The sequence below is a fragment of the Physella acuta genome, unplaced genomic scaffold (assembly GCF_028476545.2).
Source record: "Physella acuta isolate Inbredline_101_S28 unplaced genomic scaffold, ASM2847654v3 ptg000973l, whole genome shotgun sequence".
NCBI lineage: Eukaryota > Metazoa > Mollusca > Gastropoda > Physidae > Physella > Physella acuta.
In genome coordinates, this window is record NW_026732490.1 from 40256 (window position 1) to 64437 (window position 24182).

The 24182-nt window shown below is 31.8% G+C and overlaps 2 protein-coding genes across 4 annotated transcripts in view; both read right to left on the reverse strand.

The window, feature by feature from the left end:
- Positions 1 to 902: 902 nt before the first annotated feature.
- LOC131954115 (guanine nucleotide-binding protein G(q) subunit alpha) overlaps positions 903 to 24182 on the reverse strand; it is a 29691-nt gene continuing 6411 nt past the window's right edge. For 2 of the 3 annotated variants that reach the window (XM_059317644.1, XM_059317643.1), the window contains exons 3-9: positions 13723 to 13907; positions 10887 to 11041; positions 8652 to 8780; positions 5874 to 6003; positions 5605 to 5758; positions 5206 to 5313; positions 903 to 4682 (exon numbers count right to left, since the gene is read on the reverse strand). In XM_059317644.1, the coding sequence (XP_059173627.1) occupies positions 4600 to 4682; positions 5206 to 5313; positions 5605 to 5758; positions 5874 to 6003; positions 8652 to 8780; positions 10887 to 11041; positions 13723 to 13907 (944 nt within the window). In that variant the 3' untranslated portion in view covers positions 903 to 4599. Of the gene's footprint in view, positions 4683 to 5205; positions 5314 to 5604; positions 5759 to 5873; positions 6004 to 8651; positions 8781 to 10886; positions 11042 to 13722; positions 13908 to 21932; positions 22288 to 24182 lie in introns of those variants that run through there. The other variant, XM_059317642.1, reaches the window with a different exon arrangement.
- The window catches only part of LOC131954116 (uncharacterized), a 245497-nt gene continuing 234189 nt past the window's right edge, over positions 12875 to 24182 (reverse strand). The window contains exon 2 of the mRNA XM_059317646.1: positions 12875 to 12888. The gene's annotated coding sequence lies outside the window, so the exon portion shown is untranslated. The remainder of the gene's footprint in view (positions 12889 to 24182) is intronic.

The following is a 24182-nucleotide window of genomic DNA, read 5'->3' on the forward strand; positions in this document are numbered from 1 at the left end:
TATTGAGTAGAGGATGCAAGTTGAGCTTAGAGATTGACATGGTCCATGGGATGTAAGACATTCATGCTGGGTATAACGCTCACATCTCGACCTGCACTCAGGGAACAACAAATTATGGCAGGCCTAGTAAGTATAAAAAATATACATAGACTATCATCTCTTTAGGATTGTTTTAAATGCTTAACACTAAAACACGACATGAGAAAAAAAAATTTCATGTCTAACATGATAAACAGTTCCAAAACAAATCTCTATCAAATTCTTTTCTAAACACTATTGTAATGTTGGTCTAACCACACGTTTGAAATTTTTTTAAAAATGTATACACTGTGACCTCAAGGCAATGAAAATGTTCATGTGCCATAAAACTATTTACAAGGACATTATAACATGTCCCCAACACAAGCAATGGAAAAAATTAGAGTTACGATACATCATTTTTCTGCCTTCTAAACGAGAAATCAAACTAAAATGTTACTGGTACATCACCTTTCTACACTCTAAATTAAGAAATATAAAATGTATGTTTTTAAATTGCACATTTGTTTTCACTATAGTTTTTCTTTAACACAATATAAAAGCTAATTTCAGTTTTAAGATGAATAAATTGAATTATTTAGCTATCAAGTTATTTGCATTAAGCGTTGTGCTAATCTTAGCATCAAGATTTGAAAATGGAAATTTCTGTCATTGAAGAGATAGAATAGAGCTAAGTAATACTGAAAATCATTTGTCTCATGTCGTGATTCTAAATGGTGGACACATTGCATTGTACACACATGAACGCCATTAGACAACCACCTGCAAATGGTTTGTTTTTCAATCGTCATGAAAAAATGTATGATCACTCACTCACATAAAACATTCAACATTTTTGTAATATATTCAACAAGAAAATAGTCCATAAAATGTTTTTTTTTAATTCTACATACTTTTAACAAGTCATAATTCATGAGCATTCCACTATCATTCACACTTCTGCTCTAAGTTTTTGTCACATATTAAAAGTAACTCACACAACTGAAAATCATTTTCACTTTTTTCATTATAGTTCAGAAGGGAAAAAAAAACAAAAAAAAAAAATAAACAACAATCATTTTTTGTTTTTTAATTGATTAAAATTGCACATGAAAAAATAGTGTTATAAAAAGGGTAAATGTTACAGAGCTATTATAATTATCTGTGAGAAACATTTTGATGCAATGAGTTTTATCAACCTCAATCCAGTATGTATTTCAAACACTGATGGTTTGAGTCCAAACAAGAGCAGAAAAATAATTCTCTTCATGTGATAAAGCCAAGGTTAAACAGTTAATCTAAAGCTGGGTAATTACCCCAGCAAAAACAAATATTTCTGCTAATTAATTATAAATACAATTTAATTTTTTTTTTAAACAGGCAAACATGTTTGGTTACACAAATGACCAAGAGCTTGAAATGTTTTCAGATAGAGGGGGAAAAAAGCAATGAAGATATTGATAAAAACATTGAACAGGTTTGTTGTCATAATACATAACATGAATTATACATATTGGTAGGGAAAACCTCATGATGAATCCCCCTACCCTCCCTCCTCCCCCTTGAAACAAAGTGGACAATTTAAAAATTTACACTACTTAATTTCATTATAATAAGAATGACTGGGAGAAAAGGGGGCAATTTGTGATAAGAAAATTATAAAGTATGGGAATTGCACATAATAAATTTCTTAGTAACACTGTATACATAAAAAAAATGTAAAACAAACCAATAAATATTAACTGTCATTAAGAAATCAATGAAACAAATAACTTATAGTGTAAATAAATTAGCCTCTGCCAGACACACATTTCATTGTAATTACAGGTTTATTTCTTCTAAAAAAAATTTCAGAAGGAAATAGTTAAAATTAAAGAATACAAATTTGTAATGGTAAATTTTTAGTAATTTTATAATTTAAAATTGCCACAATAGTTTTAAACATGAATGTACAGTTTCAAGTTTTATGATATAGTTCTCTTAGATGAAAAGGTTAAAATTATATAGAATTCTTACATAAAAATTTTGTAACAAACTAGTTTTATTAGTAGCTATCTGTTTATAATATATAAATACAATGTGCGTTTTAATTTTAGATTTTATAACATGCATTGAGCTAAAGAAAAAATATAGGATAAATTTATAAATAAATTGAATGTCAATAAAACATGTAAGGAAAGGTGGGCATGCTGAGACATGTTTGTAACTGGTTAGTTTCTAATCCATATGTGTCTGACAGAGTGGTGGCAACAACCAAGCATTGGCTTCAAACAAAGCTATCACGTGCAGTAGACTTACACACACACGCAGTGCTGCAGCACACTAGTTATACAATAATGCAGTGAAATTTGATCCCACAAATTTGAACAATCCTCTAACCCAGACAACAGGAAGATGTAGAAACAATTCCATTAGGCTGTTTGATTCATTCTTTAAAAAAACCTATTATGCTGATCCTGATTAGAATCCATTTTATCGTATATTATAAATTGCTACGACCGGTTTTTGAAATTGGTAACAAATTTATCATTCTTACAAATAGTTATCAACATTTAATATGTAAATTGGCACTAATACTGCTAAATAAAATTTGTATACTGTTATCTTTTTATTGACAAAAATAAAAAAATTATTGTAAAACTGCTAATTTTTAAAACCCATTTTATAAGCATACATGGTAGTTAAATGGCTAATTTTTAAAACCCATTTGATAAGCATACAATGTAGTCCCAAACTAGTCCAATACACAGATACATTTTTTAGTATACATTTTTTATTCTAGAAAATTTTGTGTGATCTGAGTAAATTAGTTCATTTTAATTCAAATGCAAGTGGAAGAAAAAAATGTCAGTTATAGCTTATGTTCTGAAAATTATTTAAAAAATCTGTCACAATTGGTACTATTCAGCATCTCTGCAATACTGTTGTATGAAAAATTTGGTTGTGCTAAAAACAGAAAAAAAAATTTTGAGCAATTTTAGAGAAGAAACACGCCATAAATATTCTATTAATTAAAACCTTGTAGAGTTTGCAGTGTAGAAATGTAGAACTGATGCAAATGTTTTATCATGCACAAAATGACTGACACCAAAAGCCAAACAATTTTGGTTTGCAAAATCTAAGAGCTTGCTGAGAGGAAATCATTTTAGGGTAAATGTTATGTGTGTGCATATAGAGGTATACATACACATATATTCACACATATATAAATTTATGTATGTATAAATTTTAGTATAAATACAACAAGCCCGAATCGGGCAATCAAAACAACACCCACAATTTTCAATAAACTCTCCACAAGCCTCAGATGAGTATACATGAGTTCAAACAGAGAACATAATCTGAAAGTGTATCATATATTGACCTAGCCAACCACACACTCATTATTATATATATATTTAAATATATATATATACATGCACACATATACATACATATGTATACATATATATATATTTATATACATACACATATATATGTACATTTATATACATACACACACAATAAGATATATATATATTTATTAAAACATCAAACAAATCACTTTCTTCACAATAATTATTTATCTTTTTCCAATCAGTTACCCAGCAAGGTGGTTGGTTGAAAAACCTTACAAACAATCATTCATTGAAAACTACTACTGTTTTATAAAGAGCTGTAGTAATAAAAATGATCCAACTGAAAAGACATTAAAATAAACAAAGTAACCACTAGGTCGGTATCATATGGATGATTTGTCATATTTTGTTCCATGCATATCAAACCTTAATAAAAATGTTTTTACTAATGCATGTCTGTATGGATATACATACATATTATATATATGAGCATGTGCCATATACATGTACATGTATATATACATATATACATACACACATATATACACAGCCATATACATATGCATATACATATATACACAAACGTACACACATGTATATATATACATACATACATACACTTATAGTACTGAAATTAAACATGGTGAAAATTTACATAGATTTAATTTGTTGTTTTTTTTTTTAAATCCCTCCTCTCAAATGGCAATCCATTAGAACACAATCTCCACCTGAAGAAAGCCCAGAAACAGAAGTAGAATTAACATGTCCAAGAGAACATTTCAGTGATGATTCAAACACATGGCTTCATCAGCTATCATTCCTAAGCATTAAGACCGTTTCAGAAGATGTTTTTCTTAACAAAATGTATCTAATTTGATTTCTTCAAGACTGGGTGCACAGCTTTACATTATATGTGCAAAAGAAAGAAGTTTTACACAGTGTTGCCTTTATATTCTGGATAGCAGTTGCTTGAGGACAGGATGGTAGGTCCACAGAAATAACCTGTTTGTGCAAACACCAAAACATAAATACATGAACTTTGAACTTGTGAATTCAACCTTGACCTGGGATCCTGAAAGTTTTGCCATGATATTGGTCTCTTCTCAGATGGTGGGTGTCTTTGGATGTGGTGCAACAAGAAAAACAGTTGAGGGGTGGGGGTAGGCATCTGACAGGCCAGTGGGTGGTGATGATGAGTGTAGGGGCGCATGGGTTTACTGAGAGGAAAAAGCTGTCCCCTCGCTCAAACCAAGTTGTATTCTTTCAAATTCAGTTGGAGAATGGTATCCTTCACTGCTGCAAACACGAACCTTATATTTTCAGTATCTAAAATGGAAACAAAAATAACAGTCAGCATTGATTCTTGTATATATTAATGTACAGCATTGAAAGTTAGTAACGCAACATTTCAAAAATGTAAAGTTCATCTCTATGGCTGAATTATACATATTGTGAGGTATGCACTCATTAAAGGATGGTAAAAACAGGGGAAACCTATGGAGCTTAAGAATAAGATAATAAACAATCATAGGTTAATAAAGGATAGGTAGAGTTGAGCTCCTTTCCCCCCCCCCCCCCCCCCCCTCCCACCTGCCTGAAAGAGAATTTTTTTCTTAAGAATCTGCTACTTTGTTGCATAAAAAAAATTCAATTTTTAATTTGTTCAATGTTAACAAGAGTCCATGAGGATGATCGTTTTTTTTTTATTTAAGATTTAATGCTGATCATCTGTAACAATATTTTATTTAACAAAACAAACTATATAACAGTTAAATTGTCCCAAAATTGTAGGGTTTCAATTACACATTTAATTTAAATTAAGAAAAAAGTGGTAGTTTGTTAACCTTACCTGTGGCACAGGTGAAATGAGAGTAGATGATCTTATCTGGATCAGGATTTAGTTCTACAAACATTTTTAAGATGAATTCCCTAGCTGTGCTTGCTTCTTTCTTTGGACCTAAATACAATTTTTTACAGTTATCAGATTTGTTAACAAAGTTGAAAAATTCAAGGTTTCACAATTTAAAATGGATCAGTGAAAGGACCTATTAAATTTAAACATTTTAATAAAAGTGATAATTCTTTTGGTGATTTAATCAACCTATTGAATAATTTTTTTAGTTCCACTTTGAAAATATGTAGTAAATGTTTTGGCGTCAGAAAATAATAAGTTTTGTGACTTGTATCTGTTAAAACAATTTATAACATCTATGAAGCGATGTTCTGTTATTCTAAAGAGTGAGTTTACCATCAAATTCAGGGAAATAGTCTACAAGATGCGAGTGCATAATCTTCTCCTCCAAGAGATCTTTCTTGTTGAGAAAAAGAATGACAGATGAATTCTGGAACCACGGGTATGTGATAATCGTTCTAAACAAGGCTTTGGATTCCTCCATACGGTTCTATGAAAGAAAGACAAACATACATTTTACAGGTTTATCATGATAGCTGGTACAACAACCAATATGTTATGATGTGACAGTATCTTATTTTTCCAAAGTCTGTACTGTGACTTACTTCATTATCCGATTCAACCAAGACCTGATCATATTCACTTAAGGCGACTAAAAACATGATGGACGTTACATTTTCAAAACAATGGATCCACTTCCTGCGTTCTGACCTCTGACCTCCTACATCCACCATTCTGTGGGAAAATTAATTAAAATAAAATTGCAACAAGTTATTGTAGTGAGATTCCTAGTAAACATCAATAAATCATACAATTCCTACTGACTACACAGTGAGCAGTAAAATCAAGGATTTCCACACCAAACATTTCATTTATTATTTTTATCAGGTGCAAAATGTATCCTTCTGGGTTCATATTTTATCTCAGCTTCGGAATCCGACTTTGATCTTGAAGTAGTTTTACTTTAAAATATATAGATATCTGCACAATTTAAGAAACAGGGAATAGCATACATATATTCATAAATTATTGTTTTTACGAACCCATCTAGCTCACTTAATACAAAATTTCCATAGGCAACCACGACCACTCATTCTAGTAACACCCAACTTTCTCCATAAACAAAAAGCTACAAAACAATTTTGAGAGCTTCATCAAGATAAAAATTTATTATTCTTTTAAAACAAGGGAACCAACCAAAATGTCTAGTTAAAAGAACTTTGTTTTTTCATACGTGATTCAGCTATAGCCAACCTAGGACACTGATACTTTCCAACATGGTCGGATGCAGCAAGTGGGTATCCAATGCTTTAAAATCAGTTCTCTTAGCAGGAGTGCTTTTATTTAGCTTTAATGAGTGCGATTCTTTAAAAATTGACTTTAAATTTGTTTCAAGCTAGCATTGCATGTCTCGAATAAGCAAACTAGAGACCCAAACAACAACCAGAAACATATGTCAAGACACCATCTGGATTAGCTCTGTACAATTGAGCCAAAATAAGCACCTGCCCTAAACAAAATAACATTCCTCTAATCCACCACTTTACGCTATTCACAGTATAACAAAACAATAAACCACATCAATCAAAATTTGACAAAATGATATACTGAAAGATTGCAATAAAAGTACAATGTATCTTTTTAACCTATATTGCATAATGTTGCCATATGGCACATACCATTGTGAACACACAAATGAATTAAATTTAGATACACAATAATTATTGTGTTGCAGCCCTTTATTATAATCTCCCTTAAAAAATAATAGCGCCTCTTTTCAGTAGAAGAAAATTTTGTTCCATTTCCAATTTAACTTTAGTGAGCCGGCGGTCTGTCTTATCACCATGGAGGTTGGTATTTTTTAATAACTTTTTTCCATAAAGTTCTGCTTACTTCATTATAAATAAAATATGATATTTCAAAACTATTCTAAATTGTGTATATTCTATTATATATATCATGTAATATGATTTACACACTTATTTAGATTGAAAATGGATTGTAGCTATATGGCATCATATATTTTTTGATTTTCAGTGATTTATCAATGTATTTAGTTATATGCAAAGAAAATAATAATGCTCCTATATCAATTACTTCCTAAGTTCCGTAGTTGAGAAGATTTTACTGAGAGATTTATTTACTAAGCCTAAATAAACTAAATTTAATAATTTATCCACCTACTAATAGACCTATTTACTAGTAAAACTAAATAACTTTTTTAGCACACATATCACTATAATAAAATAATATAAATTATTATTGCCAAGTACAATATATTATTTAGTCAAGAACAATATCAATTTAGAATATCAGTATTATTACCTATATAAACTACAATATATTTGACTATAGGCTAATAAAATTTGTAATAAAAGCCAGGCTATTTGATTTAGTTTTTAATTTTTGAATAGTTTTTTTCAGAAGCTGCTAGTTACTGATTCTAAAGTATTTTATTAGAGTAATATGAAAGGAAAAGTTTTGAAGCATTCACCCAACAGATTACAGGGAAACACGCAGAAATGTTATAGACGACACAAGCATATTGGTTTTTATTGTGTTAGGTTCAAAATAAGGGTTAGGATTATGATTTAATTAAAAAATTTGATCATTGATTTCAAAACCAAGCATCAAATACAAGTTTTGGAAGTTTATCTTTCTTTTTAGTTTTATATATATAAACAAAAATCAAGGTGTGTAAAAAAAAAACCAAATAGAGAAGCATCCCAACATTACAAGCCATTTTCTTGTTTGGCAGCTGAATACATATTTTAGAATAATAAATTACCTAAATCTAAGTTGTGGGCTACTTCCAAATATTGAGGATCTTTGTTTCCGTTCTCTATTATCAAAAAACATATTTGTTTGGGTTCTTCTAGTGTAAATTAAAACTATTATTTTTTACATTAGTTTTTATCAAAGTAAATAGACGCACGCATGTTATATTCTGCAAAAAATGTATTGATAGTTTTTTGCTTCTCACAAGTGTAGCGTGTTCATGAATTTTTTAAATGGTAGATTCATTGTTAAGTGAATGAAAAACCTCTGATAGAAATTATAATATGCACAGACTCTCTATTAACTTTTCTCTAGCAATTAAATTTTGGCTATAAAAACTTAACTTGGGAACATAACACTCAAGTGATTCAATCAAACTGTCCATTGCTGTCACCATTTTGTTCAAAACTATTCACATTTTACATCTGGTGCTAAGTAATAACTTTTTTAAAGTTTTTAATGCTGTTCCATTACATAGAAGTTTAAAACTATTTGAGTACACATTGTATTCTATTTATTTGGTGTTTTTTTTTTAATATTTGACCAAACAGAACTAGATTAGTACATGACATGCATAGTATAAACAACTTTGGCAAGAAACTCACCTAAATATTATACTATCCAGATCAAAGGGGTATTCAATAATACCAGTTGTAGGTACTCTTACACGTAGAATGTCTTGTAATGTGGGCAAATAATCAGGCTGTGAGATTCTTTCCACACTGTCTAAGTAACTGGAAATGAAAGAAATAGTTTTAAATAATTGTTACTAAATAAGCTATCTAGGTTTTTTGCATCCAGTCAACGTTTATTTTCAAAATCCTGAGGTAAAAATGGTTTAAGTAATTGAAATAGATCGCTTGCAATTTTGAACTTCATTATTAAGGTGACTAAAACAATTAAAAACTACATTTGTATACCTGATTTTATACCAATTCCAATTATTAAAATTAATCAGTAGCCTAGAAAATGCTTTTTGAAAAAAAAGGTATGTTATTAAATGGCTGCAATGCTGTAACTGACGGTTTACTTTAAAGAAGTGTTTTATGACCAAATTTATCGTATAACACAAAAGTGTCATCTGCAAGAGTTCTTCTCATTCAAATACAAAGCAGACAATGGGAAGTCTCCGTTGGCGATTGTTGTGATGAAGTTATTTAAGTAAAATTTGAATCAAGCTCAGGAACTATTTTAATGACTGCAATTAATTTAGTACATTGAGGCATTTTATTTTCCACTAGCATACCCGTCCCCGTGAATTGCCGCGGGGATAGAAGAAAGTCTGATGAAATATATAAGAAGGGTTTCATGAATGCTCTACCAATCCTAATGTTCTTAGACGCATGAGCTTGCTTTCTAAAACTGAGTTATTTAAATGTAAACAATGCCTGCGCTTGGATCATAAATATAGGGACACTGGTTTACCTACACTACCGCATGAAAACCTTGAGTGTACGTGAATCAGATTCACAGAAATAATGAGGTAGAGCACACTTTGGTGACTGCCCATGTGTCAGGGACATAGAGGAGCGCTCTCGGGAGCCCCCGATTACACTGCCTTGATGTTTGGGGTTGTGCAATCTACGGGGCGCCGGCGGTTGCGCCTGTTGAAGTTTTAATGCTGAATATAGTGGTATCCCTTACCCGCTATGAAGGACGAATGATTAACGGATGCCAAGTGCTAGCATAGCCGCTCTGAAACTCTAAGCGCCAAATCGTGTATTGATGAAAATCGCACCCTCCGGTATGCCACTTATATAAAATTATAATTATTTTCTATTCTTATCAACTCTTTAAAGTTTTATAGCACTCTGATGTAAGGTGTCGAACCGCATCTGACTTTTTTTTCTTTAATATACCATATATAGAGCAGAATAGCACCCTCCCGGGGTGCCACACTTGCAAAATCAAAAAATATTTTTTTTTGCAGAACCCTTCTCTGCATTGTTCTAATTAACTCCCCAAAAATTTCATGGCGATCGGATGAACGGTGTCAAACCGCAATCGACTTTTATTTTTATATACCGTATATAGAGAGAGAACAAATCTGGCCTTGCCTGGGCGCCACCCCTGCAAATTTGTACATGTTTTTTGCGCAAAAACCTCTCCATGAGTATTTTCAACATCTTCCCTAAGTTCCATGGCGATCATGTGAACGGTGTCACTGCAATTCACTTTTCTTATTTTTTTATGCTGTATATTAAGAAAAATCGCACCCTCCCGCGGCGCCGCCCTTACGAAATTAAAAAAGATTTTTTTGCAGAACCCTTCCCTGGGGTGTTCTAATCAACTCCTCAAAGGCTATCAGATGAACGGTGTGAAACCGCAATCGACTTATTTTTATTTACTGTACATAAAGAAAAAAAAATTGGCCCTACTGGGGGCACCACCCCTGCGAATTTGACATTTTTTTCGCTGAAACCTCCCCAGGAATATTCTCAACAACTTCCCCAAGTTTCACGGCAATGTGATAAGAGGTATAGTAATGCATAAAAGAGACACACACACACATTGCTTTCTATATATATATAGATTTCAACTCCATGTCATACAAAGACAATATTCAATAAGAAATTGGTTCTGACTTTATCTTCTGCTCCCTTATACACATTGTACTGAACAAATATACTGCTGGTGGAAAGTGTATGACAAACACTACATTCATTGTTATAATCAGATCAGTATTGTAGAATTTGCTAGATAAAACTAATTTAAGTGTACATTTTTTAAATGACCATTTAACTTTATCAATAAACACAATTCATAACGTAGTTCAAGCAATGTCCATTTTACAGCAATAGCTGCTTGTAAAACAGAGATTTTGCTCAACAAAAACTTACTATTTTGCAGAATCTGTAAGCTGATATTCACGCCTGCGGTCATAACATTCTTGTATGCCATCATCATTCCATAGTGAAATAATAGCATCCACACAAGGCTTGTCAAATGTTGTAACTGTCTCATAATCAACTTGACGAATCATGTTGCCATTTTCCTGTAAATAAAATTACATAACTGCATTTATAATCAATTTTTATATAAAGGTAAGTGGTAAAGCAAGTTATCTGTCTTTATAAGGTTCTCACTATTGTTTAATAGGACTGCATTAAAGGGAATGTATTTTGCCTAACCCTGGGCAACAATATTTTTTACTAAGTCCACAAAAATAAATTTTATGCTGAAGAACTGTTTTTTACTTACTGATGGTGTCTGTGGTTATATGGTTGTGTATTTTGTGGCATCATCACATAAAAACATTCACTGTTATGTGTTATTTCTAACTATTCTACTTAGCTCATGCTCAGTTCAGTTTTTGTGAATGTGATTGTAATTATAAAGGAAAAGTGGGATTTTCATTAAATTAAAATTATCAAAGAATCTCATACTGTTATGCCAACCCCTGGCAACCAAAAGGATACCCAAAAAAGAGGAGTTTGAAGCAAGTAAGAGGAACATATGCTTGAATGCTACTTTGCTTAGCAGAAAATAAATACTTAAAAAATAAAATACAAAGTAGATACGAGTTTTATGAATAGATTTAGCTTTATACCAAGTTAATATTTAGCCAGAATTATGATCTATATAGATCTAGGCCTAATACTAATTAATTTCAGCTTACTTTTTTTTTAAATGTGAACCCCTGAACCTAAATTTAACTATAATAAAACCACAACTGTAGTGTTTCAACATTATTGGTTAGATTCAGTACTAGGGTAGTCGATACTACAACAATCTAATACTTATTTTTGAGTCTTTGGACTGCTTTCCAGGCTCATGTGTTTTTGATTTATGTGTTATGAACTAGAATAGGCCATATGAACAACAAATGCTAAAGCTCCTCGACATATTTATATAGATAATTCTCTTCATGGGGACCATACGAAACACCACACAGCTTAGCCACCACCCTAAACCCCACCTGTCAGGTGAGCTATGGTTCACCCCGAATGTTTACAATAGTAGAGCCGGTTCGAATAAGTGACGGCTATTAGGGGCAGATAATTTAGTTTTTAAACAATTGGAAACTAAAGGGAGATAAGTTCTGCTTGATATTCTCATTGTCATCTGTAAACGGCTGCTTTCACTGGGCGGGGTGGGGAAAGGCAGGGGGTGGGGTAGTGTCGAATTCACAAATTATGAATTGCTGATAAGTAGTAAATAAAACAACTAGATAGTGGCGTATGCTACGTCGCGGATCAGCTCGTTGTAATAATTATTCTAATTTTTTTTATTTCAGTATTAATATTTTTATTTATTTTTATTTTAGTTAGTGCGTGTAGTAATGGGTTGATTGTATTCTTTTTAATGTATATTTTATTTTATTGTTTAATTTAACTTACTATTACAAATCCCAAAAAAAAATATTTTTTTATTTAATATATGAAACTTTCTCAGAATATTTCTAAAATATTCATCATTTTTTAGCTCCCGAAGTCCTGGCAGCAGACATTTTCCATGAAAATGTTGGTGAAGTTAATCTTGACCAAAACATTACAACTGAAACGAATAACTTAATAATAACTTTTGTCTCATTCTTTTTTTTTCAATTCGATTTTTAAATTTGACATTTTCCCGTATTTTTCAAATTAGAGGAACGTTGTGAAAGCTGGACGATAAGTATGCCTGCTCATAGTTTAGCTTCAGCATGAGTTTAGCCATAGTCACTTTCTAAATGCTGAACACTGCATGGCAACAATGCTACAATACTAAATACTAGTTTTGTGTTGGGTTGCTTTATCTAAAGTATCTCAATATATGTAGGAAACCAAAGGTTTTAAACATTTTTTAAGTTGGCTGACTGGATTAAGTGGGAAAGCTTACTTTTGTGTATAACTATAACAACTATTAGAAAAGCAAGGAAGAAAAATTTTTGAAAGAATTTAACTATAGCAGAAATTGTTCTGCTTCGTAAAATTGTTTTCATTTCATATATTCACTCATATTTTGCAACAAGTAGTTATGTTTAAAAATAAATAAACATTTAGGTAAATTAATCAGTTGATTATGTGATGTCTAAAAACAAATATTCAGGGTGACTTGGATAGTCAAACAGGTGAAATCAGGGCTGTCCTTCAGAAATAGAAAAACAGATCAAACAATGTGCATGCAAATTGCAATGCATTTACTTTGCCAAACATTGGTCTAAATCACATATATTTATTCATAAGATGTGGTCTTTGTCTAGGAGTTTTTACTTTTTATAACTTCAATTATATAAAAGATCTGGGTGGACTGGTTGGCCTCACTTGAACAAAGAACTTATGATGACCACATTATTCATTCACGACGCTGATAAACTGTTTGTCTCATAATTCAAATTACAGTGGGTTGTAAAGGTATTATTGCAAACAATAGTGTAATAAATTTTATACAATAGTTTAATAGATTTGTAATGGTATTATTGCAAACAATAGTTTAATAGATTTTATGTTGTTTAATATGCATTAGGAATATAATAGTCAAGCTAAACTTGACAAAATTGATGCACTTAAAATACACACTTTATTTTGATGAGCTGTAGTTGAAATTGGGAACCAGAAAGCCACTAAACACAAGTTTAGGAAGGTGAAACAAACAGGAAAACATTAAAAAATCAGAATTTCACAAAAACTCAGTATTATTAATAAAATAGGTGCATTAGTGTTTCAAATAAAAGCAAAAATTTAGTGAACTTACCCGATTTGCTGGATTTATATACTGAATATTGAGTGTATCCATTGCTCTTATCATTGCATGCATGGCCATGAATATATTTTGGTATACAATTTTGATATGGCTGCGTTTATCCTCATCTGAATAGCCAGCACCATGGATAATCCTCATCTGTTTAATGAAGGTACTTTTACCAGATTCTCCAGTACCTAAAAGTAAAAAAATAATCCTGGTTTATTTATTATCAATTGCACACAAAAATAGAAGTTTGAGAAGAATCACAGATAAGTTTACCTAAATATAAATTTGTATCTTAAATTACTTAAGGTTTATGTTTGTTTTTTTGATTTTTCAACTTTCAAATATCATAATCATCAGTGAAAGTAAAAACATATACACTGAATCTATAATTCTGTAAATTCGTTCAAAATAATAAAGGAGAACTGTCTTTAATGGGTACAATAGTCTTTAATGGGTACGATCAACTAAATGTAAATTATTAATAAAAATTTTAAAATAAGTTTATAAACAACAAACAACTTCTAAATAAATAACTATTGAATGTTATTTGGATACAAATTGAACATTGTGACTAACATGTTGGTAAAAGAAAAAAAAACTGAAAATTTATTAGCCCAGAAAATTTTAACATTTTAAAAAATTCATGTAGAGAAAACTGATTTTTAAAATTTACCATAATAAAAACATTTTCTCCCTATCTAAGTGTAATAAGTTGAATCTTAAGCAGCTTCATTTCATCATAAAGATTTTCTTTAGCGTGACTACAGAAAAATTAAACAAAGAAAGTTAAATGGCTTCAGATGTTTTAACAATAACATTGCAATAGCCTTGATTTGTATTCCTATTTACTTTTAAACAACTACAAAAACAGAATGTTCATAGACCCTTCACCAATCAACATTTGCTAGTAATTTATAATGTGATGACAGGCGAGCTTCTCACCATTAAAAAGATTGTTGTTCTACAGTGACATATGACACTGCAACCTGATGCAATTTTTCTTACCATGACTTGGGTTAGGGCAAAGGTCAATAACCTTTTTTTAAGACTTTGTTTTTTGAAACTACTTGCCAATACTTTCTAACTCTGATACATTAATCCAGAGAAGCACATCTGTGTACATCATGTCATAAGATGAGATTTACAATCCAATGAAGATAGAGACAATCATTCTAAGAGCTTTGAAGGCATGGGCAGCAAGCCCTAGGTCTCTGACATCTACACCCACCAAGTAGAACATTAGTTCCTCCATCCCCCCCCCCCCTTGTTCAACTTAAGATAGGTATACATGGTTAGGAGATGGATAGGAATAGTGACATTTATAGAAGACATGCCTACCCCTGATGACCAAAAGTTGGAACAGTCGTACATGGAAGTACGTGAATGACACAAAAGAGGAACATACATGCTAAAGCTAATTTGCTAAACTGAAAATAAAGACTTAATAGAACAGACATTATACACAGTAGATATCGAGTGTTGTACTTTTCGTATAGTTTTACACAATTGGTATCTAGCCAGCATCTAGATTTGTATACTGTTCTGTTTAATTTCAGCTTTTTTTTAAAAACATGTGCTCCCCCACCCTAACTAGTTAATAATAAAGCCATTACTACTACTGTTGAAAAGCTACTGGTTTGATTCAACATTAAATCTAGTTGATGCTACAACTATCTTAAACTATGTTTGAATTATTTTGTTTGCTTTTTAAGCACATTGTTATATTCTTAGTGTGCATAGTGGGCTAACTAAATGTTTCCTCCATATTTTATTGACTATAATTTAGATTACATATCCTGGAACAAACTGTTTTATAAATGAACATTTGTCAAATTTGCTAAAATAATACTGTGTTCTATTTTATAACTTTCATCAGCTGATATAGATATAATATGTAATCCAAAGAGATGAACTTTTATATGCATAAAATGTCGCTACTTATGTGGTTTACTTCTTTAAATTATTGTTTAATGTTTACTTTGAATCCCCAGTACGGTTTTTTCGGCCCAAGTCTTAAATTTCCGTGCCAAAACAGATTGATAAATTGGTCTGAGACCAACTAGTATTGTTTGATTCATGGCTAGTTCCTGTCTAGCCTGCACCCACAAAGTCTTTTTGTGTTCTGTTAATTACTTGCAATTTATGATAAATAGACGGAAAATTCAAATAATCAGCTTTCTAATTGTCCACACTTAGCTATGTCTGAACAAGGGTCTATCGACTGGGAAGACTAGCATACCATGTACAATTATTGGCAATAATTCATGTACAAATGTTTATTAAACTAAGAAAATCAACAGGGATTTTAGGGTCAGGAATTAAGGGTTCGAAGAGTTAAAGTACCTATTGTAATGTTGGTAGACACTTCAGAAGCAAATGGCTTAAACGTATATCTTAAATCGGGTGCCGCTGTTTGGCATAACCTCAATGTCTAGGATATAATATGAGCATATATTCTATGCATTATCATTAAATATCAAAACAAGTCCTCCATACTCATCACTCTGGCTGTGATAAAACTGAACTAGATTTTAGTTTATTCTTATTTTAACATGGATAAAGTTTTTAGTTATTATGGAATACAAAAAGAAACACACAACAGATTTAAAAGCATCAGTAATCTGTTGGTGAATAGTCTATTAAATGGAAATAAGATTCCTGATTGTAACACAAAGATCAAAGTTTAAAAACATGGTGTTGGATTTCTACATGTTCTACCAGGGTAGACTGTTCCTCATCATGGCAGACAAAAGTAGACTGGACTGCATGGCCTACCATAGTGCATTGTAAATGTCCTATCACAATAGAAATATATATTTTATATAGTTTATTAAGTATATTTAGATTTTGTTCACGCGAGTCACTAGGTTAGGGCAGGAAATCAACCTGTCATACTTAAAAAACCCATGCTAAACTCAAAAAAATAAAGCAAAGTACCATTTTTTAACCTCACAGTCCATTTTGCAAGTGAAGTAGAGTTCACCAGTTTCTATGACTTCGGCATATGAAAAGATAGTGTGGTCAGGACTATGCCCAGCTGCCTTTACTCTCCCTAACAATAGTTAGGTAACCATTACAGCTGGATGGACTCTGATGTTCTACTGACTTGAACCTAGATTTGAACTCAAGATGTTCGTGTTAGCAGTCTATCACGCTATCGTCCATGTCATACCCAAAACTAGAGTGTAAATTTTATGACAGCCATCTTTCATCAGCTATTATCTATGTAACCTTAGAATTTATATCTGTTGGGTTTAACATTTAATCATGTGACTAATAAAACTGTGAGAGTATGAAAAAGTATCAGATGATGAAATGAGAATCTAGCTTGATCAGCATTTGGTCAAGTTAAACATGAACAAAAAAGTATTAAATTTTGTGAAAATGATCATTTGAATGACAGCATACATGTTGGACTCTCAAAGAGGCAAATAATTTTAAAATTGTGTATCTGGTATATTAAAACAGAAGTGGTCATAAAATTAAAACTTGTTAATCTTCAATTTGCATCACTACTGTATAATCAATTTTTCTTCTCATATACTAAGTTTTGAGAAAGTAATGTAATGGTATAAAAATTATAAAAAACTATTTCGCAATCTTGTTTGTATGATGTCTGTGAACACTGATACTGGAGTACTGTTTCAGTCACGTGGATGAAATTTATTTATACAATTACAAGGTCGTCTGCACGGGATTCTACAAACTTTTGTTTACACCTAACTTCTGTGTGAGCACCTATTCAGTTTGGTAGAATTTGATAAGTTTATACAAGAAAGTTTAGAGAAGATCTCAGCTCTGTTAATAGGTAATTATCTCTGCATTAGATAATTTTACTACATACATTTTTTAAACATGGAAATTCTAACCTTTTAGACTACTCAGGTGCCATAATGCACAAAAAAACATGTTTTGTCCTTGTAAGTGTCGCAACAAATCTGGCAGACGCCAATATGTGATTATAAAAAAAGGGCTAATGAATAAAATTCTAGTTCAAAAACAGATAAATCTGATTCTTGATAAATGATTGCTCATAATACCATTTAAATATACCAAGATCGAACCATACTAAGATTAAAATACTGTATGTTGCTATATGTGTAATACCGCGTTTACACTTGCGACATGTATACCATACATGGTTAGAAAAAAAACTACGCAATAAGTGAGTAGGCTCCCCTATTAACTTCGGCCGTATAGCGAAGTTTTTTTTTCTATAAATGTATGGTATACATGTCGCAAGTGTAAACGCGGTATAAGAAAGAGACCAGTCGTTACATTTGAATATATATTTACATTTATTTGAACAAAAATAAAACTCATGTGGTTTTTTCTAAGAATTTCTCATTTGCTTAATTTTATTTTAAAGTAAAAAGAAAAGCAATAGTCATAAAATTCTCTGCTCACACCTCTTACACTACAGTAACCTCTATTTTGTAAATGTATAAAATTTTAATCATTACTGTTTAAACATAGCATTGCATTTTTTTCTTAAATGATGGTAAAATATTTTTTTATGAATTTCGTTGCATCTTTTGCTTGTTCAATATTTATTTCCATATAAAATCCAAAGTGAAAATTTAAAGCAGTGTTTCTTAACCTTTAAGGAGGTACTGAATGCCACCAGTTTCATATGGGCATTAACTAAACCATTCTTAAGAGTTCTATCATCTACACAGATAAAATCCAATTGTGAATCCTATTAGTCAGGTGTGTGTCTTGAGCTCTGACAAACTGACCAGCTGCATTTTTTTCCCATCAGAGCTGCGTGGACTATGGGACGTCCTACTGAGTCAAGTGTGGGATCCAAACTCAAGTCTTTCAGGATAGCAATTGTAAACTACCATTTGACTACACCGTCCCTAAAATGTATTATTTACACACACTTTAATTAGTAGACTTTTCAACTACCAATACTTTTCAAATGCTACACTTTATTGTAGATGTGCTTATCAAAAATATACATCATTGATGAAAAAATTTAGGTTTAAATTATTTCTAATAAGATCTTTCATTTTTATACAAGCAGAATATGTGTTGCATCTATTTTATGCCTGTTGCCAGACAGGCTGTTTGTAAATACATAATTTGGCCAACTGTGTGAACAAATATTAAGGCGCTTCAACTTGAAGAAAGCTCAACACTCATATTAATATAGCCTTTGAAGATATTTTAAACTCTACCTGACCTAATGATAAAAATTTTTTAATCTTTTCTCTTCATAAACTCAAAGAAAAACAATTTATATACTTTAACATAATAGTTTTCTTTCTTTTCTGCCTCTAAACACTGTGCATTCTTTGAAAGTTTCAACCCATGTGGTAAAAAGAACATTAGGCTGCTTTGAGCAGGGTCAAGGTTTGTATACAAAAATGTGTCTAAAGATGGTGTGATGCATGGAAAATTAAAATGTAACTAAATATATTAGGTAAAAGATAAATGGATATCTAAAAAATTTGTGACCATAGAGTTTCTAAACCTTTTAACATCAAGCAGAAAACAAGCTTTGGACTTTGTACTGAATCACTGCAGGTCATCAAACATTTGAACTAGTAACTTAAAGTTATCTGGACAACCTGGTTTATTTTATGGCAGATTATGTAAGTAATCATTTGCAAACTCCTTTAAGTGCTGTTATTCTAAAAAGAAATATGTTTTAACATAAAGGAGGAACACAGCATCCTACTTTGCAACTGTGAATAATATAAACATAAGAACATCGTAGGCCTTTCATAAATATGTGTATATTAGATTTTCTCACTAAATCTAAAATTTACACAATTTTCAATTTAAACATGACCACTGAATAAAAGATATCCATATTTAATCCACTAGGCACTAATTTTGAAGTTTTTAGTTAATTTTTTAACTAAATTACTTAACTTAATATTTATTGTCACTCTCTGCCAAGACACGACACACCTCTCGATGACAACACAACTTATGTCTGAAGCCATGGCAAACCACGAATCGGTTTGACTTTTTAATTGGGTATGCACCAGAGTTCCTCACTAGTATGAGCCAAATAGCGGCCACATGGTTTTAAAAAAATAAAAATAAATTGGTTGTGATATGAACGCAGGTCTTATAAAAAAAAAGCTCACAATATTTGATTTCTTTTTTCATAGACTGATAAAACTAATAATGCTCTACGTTCTCGCTCATTTTTGTACCTACACCATTGATATTTTAAAAGTTCTATTAATTTTAATGAAACCAATTTTCAAATTTAGCCTCCATTCTCCAAACCAAATTTTAAAATGCTTTTCTGGCATATCTAGCCCTACCACCTATGGTTTGTTTTTATAACGCAAAAACCCCGCCATTTTGCTCGTGGTAAACATTTTAAACAGTAATCCTAAGAAGGTCACTGGAACTAAGACAAAAAATCGTCCAAAGTCATGCATCCGGTCTGTACGCCATATTGTTGTTAGCAACCGGCCACGCCTTCAGGCTAGCGAGTAATATTAGTGTGTGTTTATATATATATATATATAATGTATATCTAGTACCCTAAATCTTGCGCAATATGTCTATTTTTCTCGTACTTAGACCTATATTTTTGTTGCTTTGATACAACATTTTGAAGTAGATTGTAGTACATATTAATTCAAATATGATTTTTCATTCTTTAGCTTAATTATATCCATATTTTCCTTTTTTGTGTGCTAGAAATTGTCATTTAATAAGGAAAGAAATAACCCAAAATGACAGCAAGAGAAAAGTACTCAACTGTGACACAAGTAGAGGAGACAAACAAAACACGATTGTTTAGTTCAAGATTTTGGAAAAAAAAGGCAATCAGAATTAGCCACAGCTACGATCATGTGTAAAAAAAAAAATTTTTTTTGGGGTGTCACTGAATGTACAATGACAAAAAATTTGGAAATGATACACAAAGGGTTAAGTTATCTACAAAGCCAATAGTACTCAAAATTAAAGTTAATGTAGCTGCAAAGTAGAAAGTAAATAGGCATTAGGCAATTAATCATAAATAGTTTAAAACCTGGTCGAAATACTTTTCCTTTAGCTCAACAAACTAATTTATTATTTAAGATGAAAAAATATGTATTCATCACCTTTAAAAGCAAGCTATATGGATTCAGTAAGTGATGCCAATGTACTGAAGATTGTACCACTTCATAAATTAGCATAAAGTGTCAGTTGTAAGTTTAACAAAAACAGCAACAGACAGTAGTAGGTTTAACTATATTAGATCTAGAGGAATCTAGAAAAATCTAGATCTAGATCTGCTAGGTTAAATTTGAAAATCCTGTGTTCACTTAAAATAGTTAGGCCTATAATCTAGATCTATAGATCTAGTAAGTAAACAAACAAGTAATAATCAACCCAGCAGTAAAGTTGTGTTTAGTAGGCCTAGGCCTATACATTGAATATAGTAGTGTTTTACACTTGACTATACTATACTGAACTAAATTGCCTACAATAATATTAATTAGGTGCCTGGCCTGCCCTAACTAATGCAATGTTACTTTTGTTAGGCCTACAATTCTCATATTTTACGTCTGTTTAGAATTTAGGACTGGGTGTGTATATTAGTCAATAAATCTTAGATCTAATCTAGATTATTGGCCCTTTTTTTTTACTGTCTAGGCCCCTATATTTCAAATATTTTATCAATAGGTGTGATTGTGAAGAACTGAACTGAGGTTTGTTGTAGATTTAGATTTTTAGATTGTAGATTATTGTAGAATAATGTACATTTAAAATCTATGTGATAGTATGCACGGGAATGGGCCTTGTAAAATTTGAATAAGAATGTCGAGCTGGAAACTCATAGCAATTGGCAATCATAACTCTAACAACAATGTATGGTAGCAGGTTAGACAACGATAAATCTATCATTCCCACTTTCAATTCCACGGTCTTCCTTAAACTAATCAAACATACAAAATGGCGGACAGTATTAAAAGATGGCTACTCGTCATAAACTATGGTCAATACAAATGCTTTGTTTATTCACCATGGAGCTGCAGTTAGAAAATGCATACTAGAAAATGAACTAAAAGAAAAATATGCTGATATATGATGCAGTGATTGGGTCGTGTGACCTTGCCTCAGGACACAATCAGGGCCGAATTAGGGCAAATGAGGTCTTGTTTTGGTATCTAGACACGAGTGGGGTCACTACAAGCAGGGCACGGAACTGGCTCGAGTCACAATCCGAGCATCTAGGCGAGTGCTGCACTTACCTAAAAGCAAAAGTTTTAACTCTCTCCTAGCATCTCGCTTATCTCTTTTGAGCTGACGTTCAATTTCTTGATTTATCCTTTTTTGCTCTTTCAGCTCATCTGGTATACAACAGGCCATAGCGCTGCTACTTTTACGAAGACGACTCGGGGTAAAGCGCCGTCTCCGGTGAAATATTTGCCAGCTAGGGCAGGAAAACCGTTATCCAACCACTGTGACGTGTTTTTAAGTCTCTCCAGTGTGAAAAGATGTAACAAGAAAAACAAATTCACAATAAAATTAAGAACGGCACCTCGCCGATAGCTGCTCAAAATTTACCAACCATTCGGCCGACTTGATAATGGAGGCACTCCAATTTTGCTTGGGTGTGGTGCAGAGGGAGTTTTTTCTGCCCGCCAGGTCAGCTGACGGTAACGTGTATTTGGTATTATAAAATTATAAATAATGCTTATTTATTCCAAGCTTTGTTAAAATCGAATGCTTCTACCAAAATAGAATTTAAAATGACCGTTAGATTTTGTATTCTTTTACATATTGATTTTTTAAAAATATATGTCAATTCCGATAACAGCCACCAGTGCTGAAATTATGGGATGTTCACTGATATGAGGCTGGTCAATGCATACCTAATGAGCCGGTGACCTAGCCTACTTAACTTCCATTGTGAAAAAATCCCAATGCTCTAATTTTAATTAAGATTTTGGTTTTACCAAGAAAACATTAAATATTAAGCATTTTTTTAAAGAATATAAAATACATGTTTATTAAAATAGTGTAATGAAAATTATATACAGTAAATTTTATAATAATTTTTCGCCTTATTTTATTTTAAATTGATGTTTTTTGTTAGCGGTCTTTGAATAAAATCAAAATACTAGATCTAGTAAGGTCCATACGTGTGATTCACACATTTATTACACCTAATTACCAATTGTAATAACTCGTTAAATCGGTTCAGTCAAACATCTTTATTAATGGTGAGTACTAAAGTAGGATTTGGTGAGTTTTTTCACGTAGATTAGGCTTAAAAGTTTTTTGTATTTATAGACAAATCAGCATTATTTAAATTAATGTTTATGACACAAATAATAGCATGCATATATATATATATATATATATATATATATCATGCATTCCTAGTTCTAAAAGGTATTTTATGGTAATTCATTCTTTAGCGCGAGAGAGTGAAACAGTATAACAAAGGTGTTTGGCTGTGAAGACAGTAATGAGCGTCATGTTTGGTATGTCTAGAAATATGTAATTGTGGGGTATATCGGTATCTTTATGTGTGGCTAAATATTAGAATATTGATATTTAGTAGCATTTTAAAACGTGCCGTGCACTGTTTGGACAAACAACGAGTATTATTTATTCACCGCTTTACGATTTGCATGTTAATTGTATTTTATGAAATTATTCAGAAAATAACAGTACTCGTGATAAGTAATACAAGCAAGAGATTTGTTATTTTTCTGAATTACTTGAGAATAATTATGTTGATTGCATAAATTAGGTTTACCTCGGTCGTAAAAGTTTGAAAACGAAAGAAATGAAATGTTGGTATTAAAATTGAGTAAAAGAATGAAGTTGTCATCGAGTGTCCTCTACCCCCAGCACCGTCAGGTATTGATCGCGTCTAAATATAGCACCACAGTAACTCATTCATAGCGTTCATACATAAGCATCTCAAGGCTTGGGCCTGAGATTTTCATATCGATCTTTCAGCCACTGTCTCTTTTTTAGGCAGTCACAGACCGCAGCAACGGTTGTTGGGTTGTTTGGTTTTAGCTACAACAAAACCCAAACGTTTTTGGTTAGGTTATGGAGTTTCGTGTGTACGCCTGTTCACACTGTAGATGGACATTTTTGTCGCGCTAGCATTTGGCCGAGATCAGTGTGTCAGTGGCCGACGCTTCAACCAGTGACGTAGAGCACAAATCAGGGGCTGGTATTCCAATACACAGTAAACAATAATCTAAGGTGAATGCATTGGTTACATTATTGAAAAAGGGGGGGGGGTATATTTGAAATCACGGTCAAGGCTTTCAAAATACACACAGGTTTCTTTTGGTTTAATTCAGATCCAAGTTGATGCAATCGACACGCAGCTTCATACAAGAAATAGTGAATAGTAAAGCTGTAAGGATTTAATTTTAATTAAAAGAGAAAATGTCAAAATTCACAGAGGCCTAATTGTTAAATAAATCACTGTGAATAATTTTTTAAAGGTAAAAAATAGCTGGGTCTAGTTA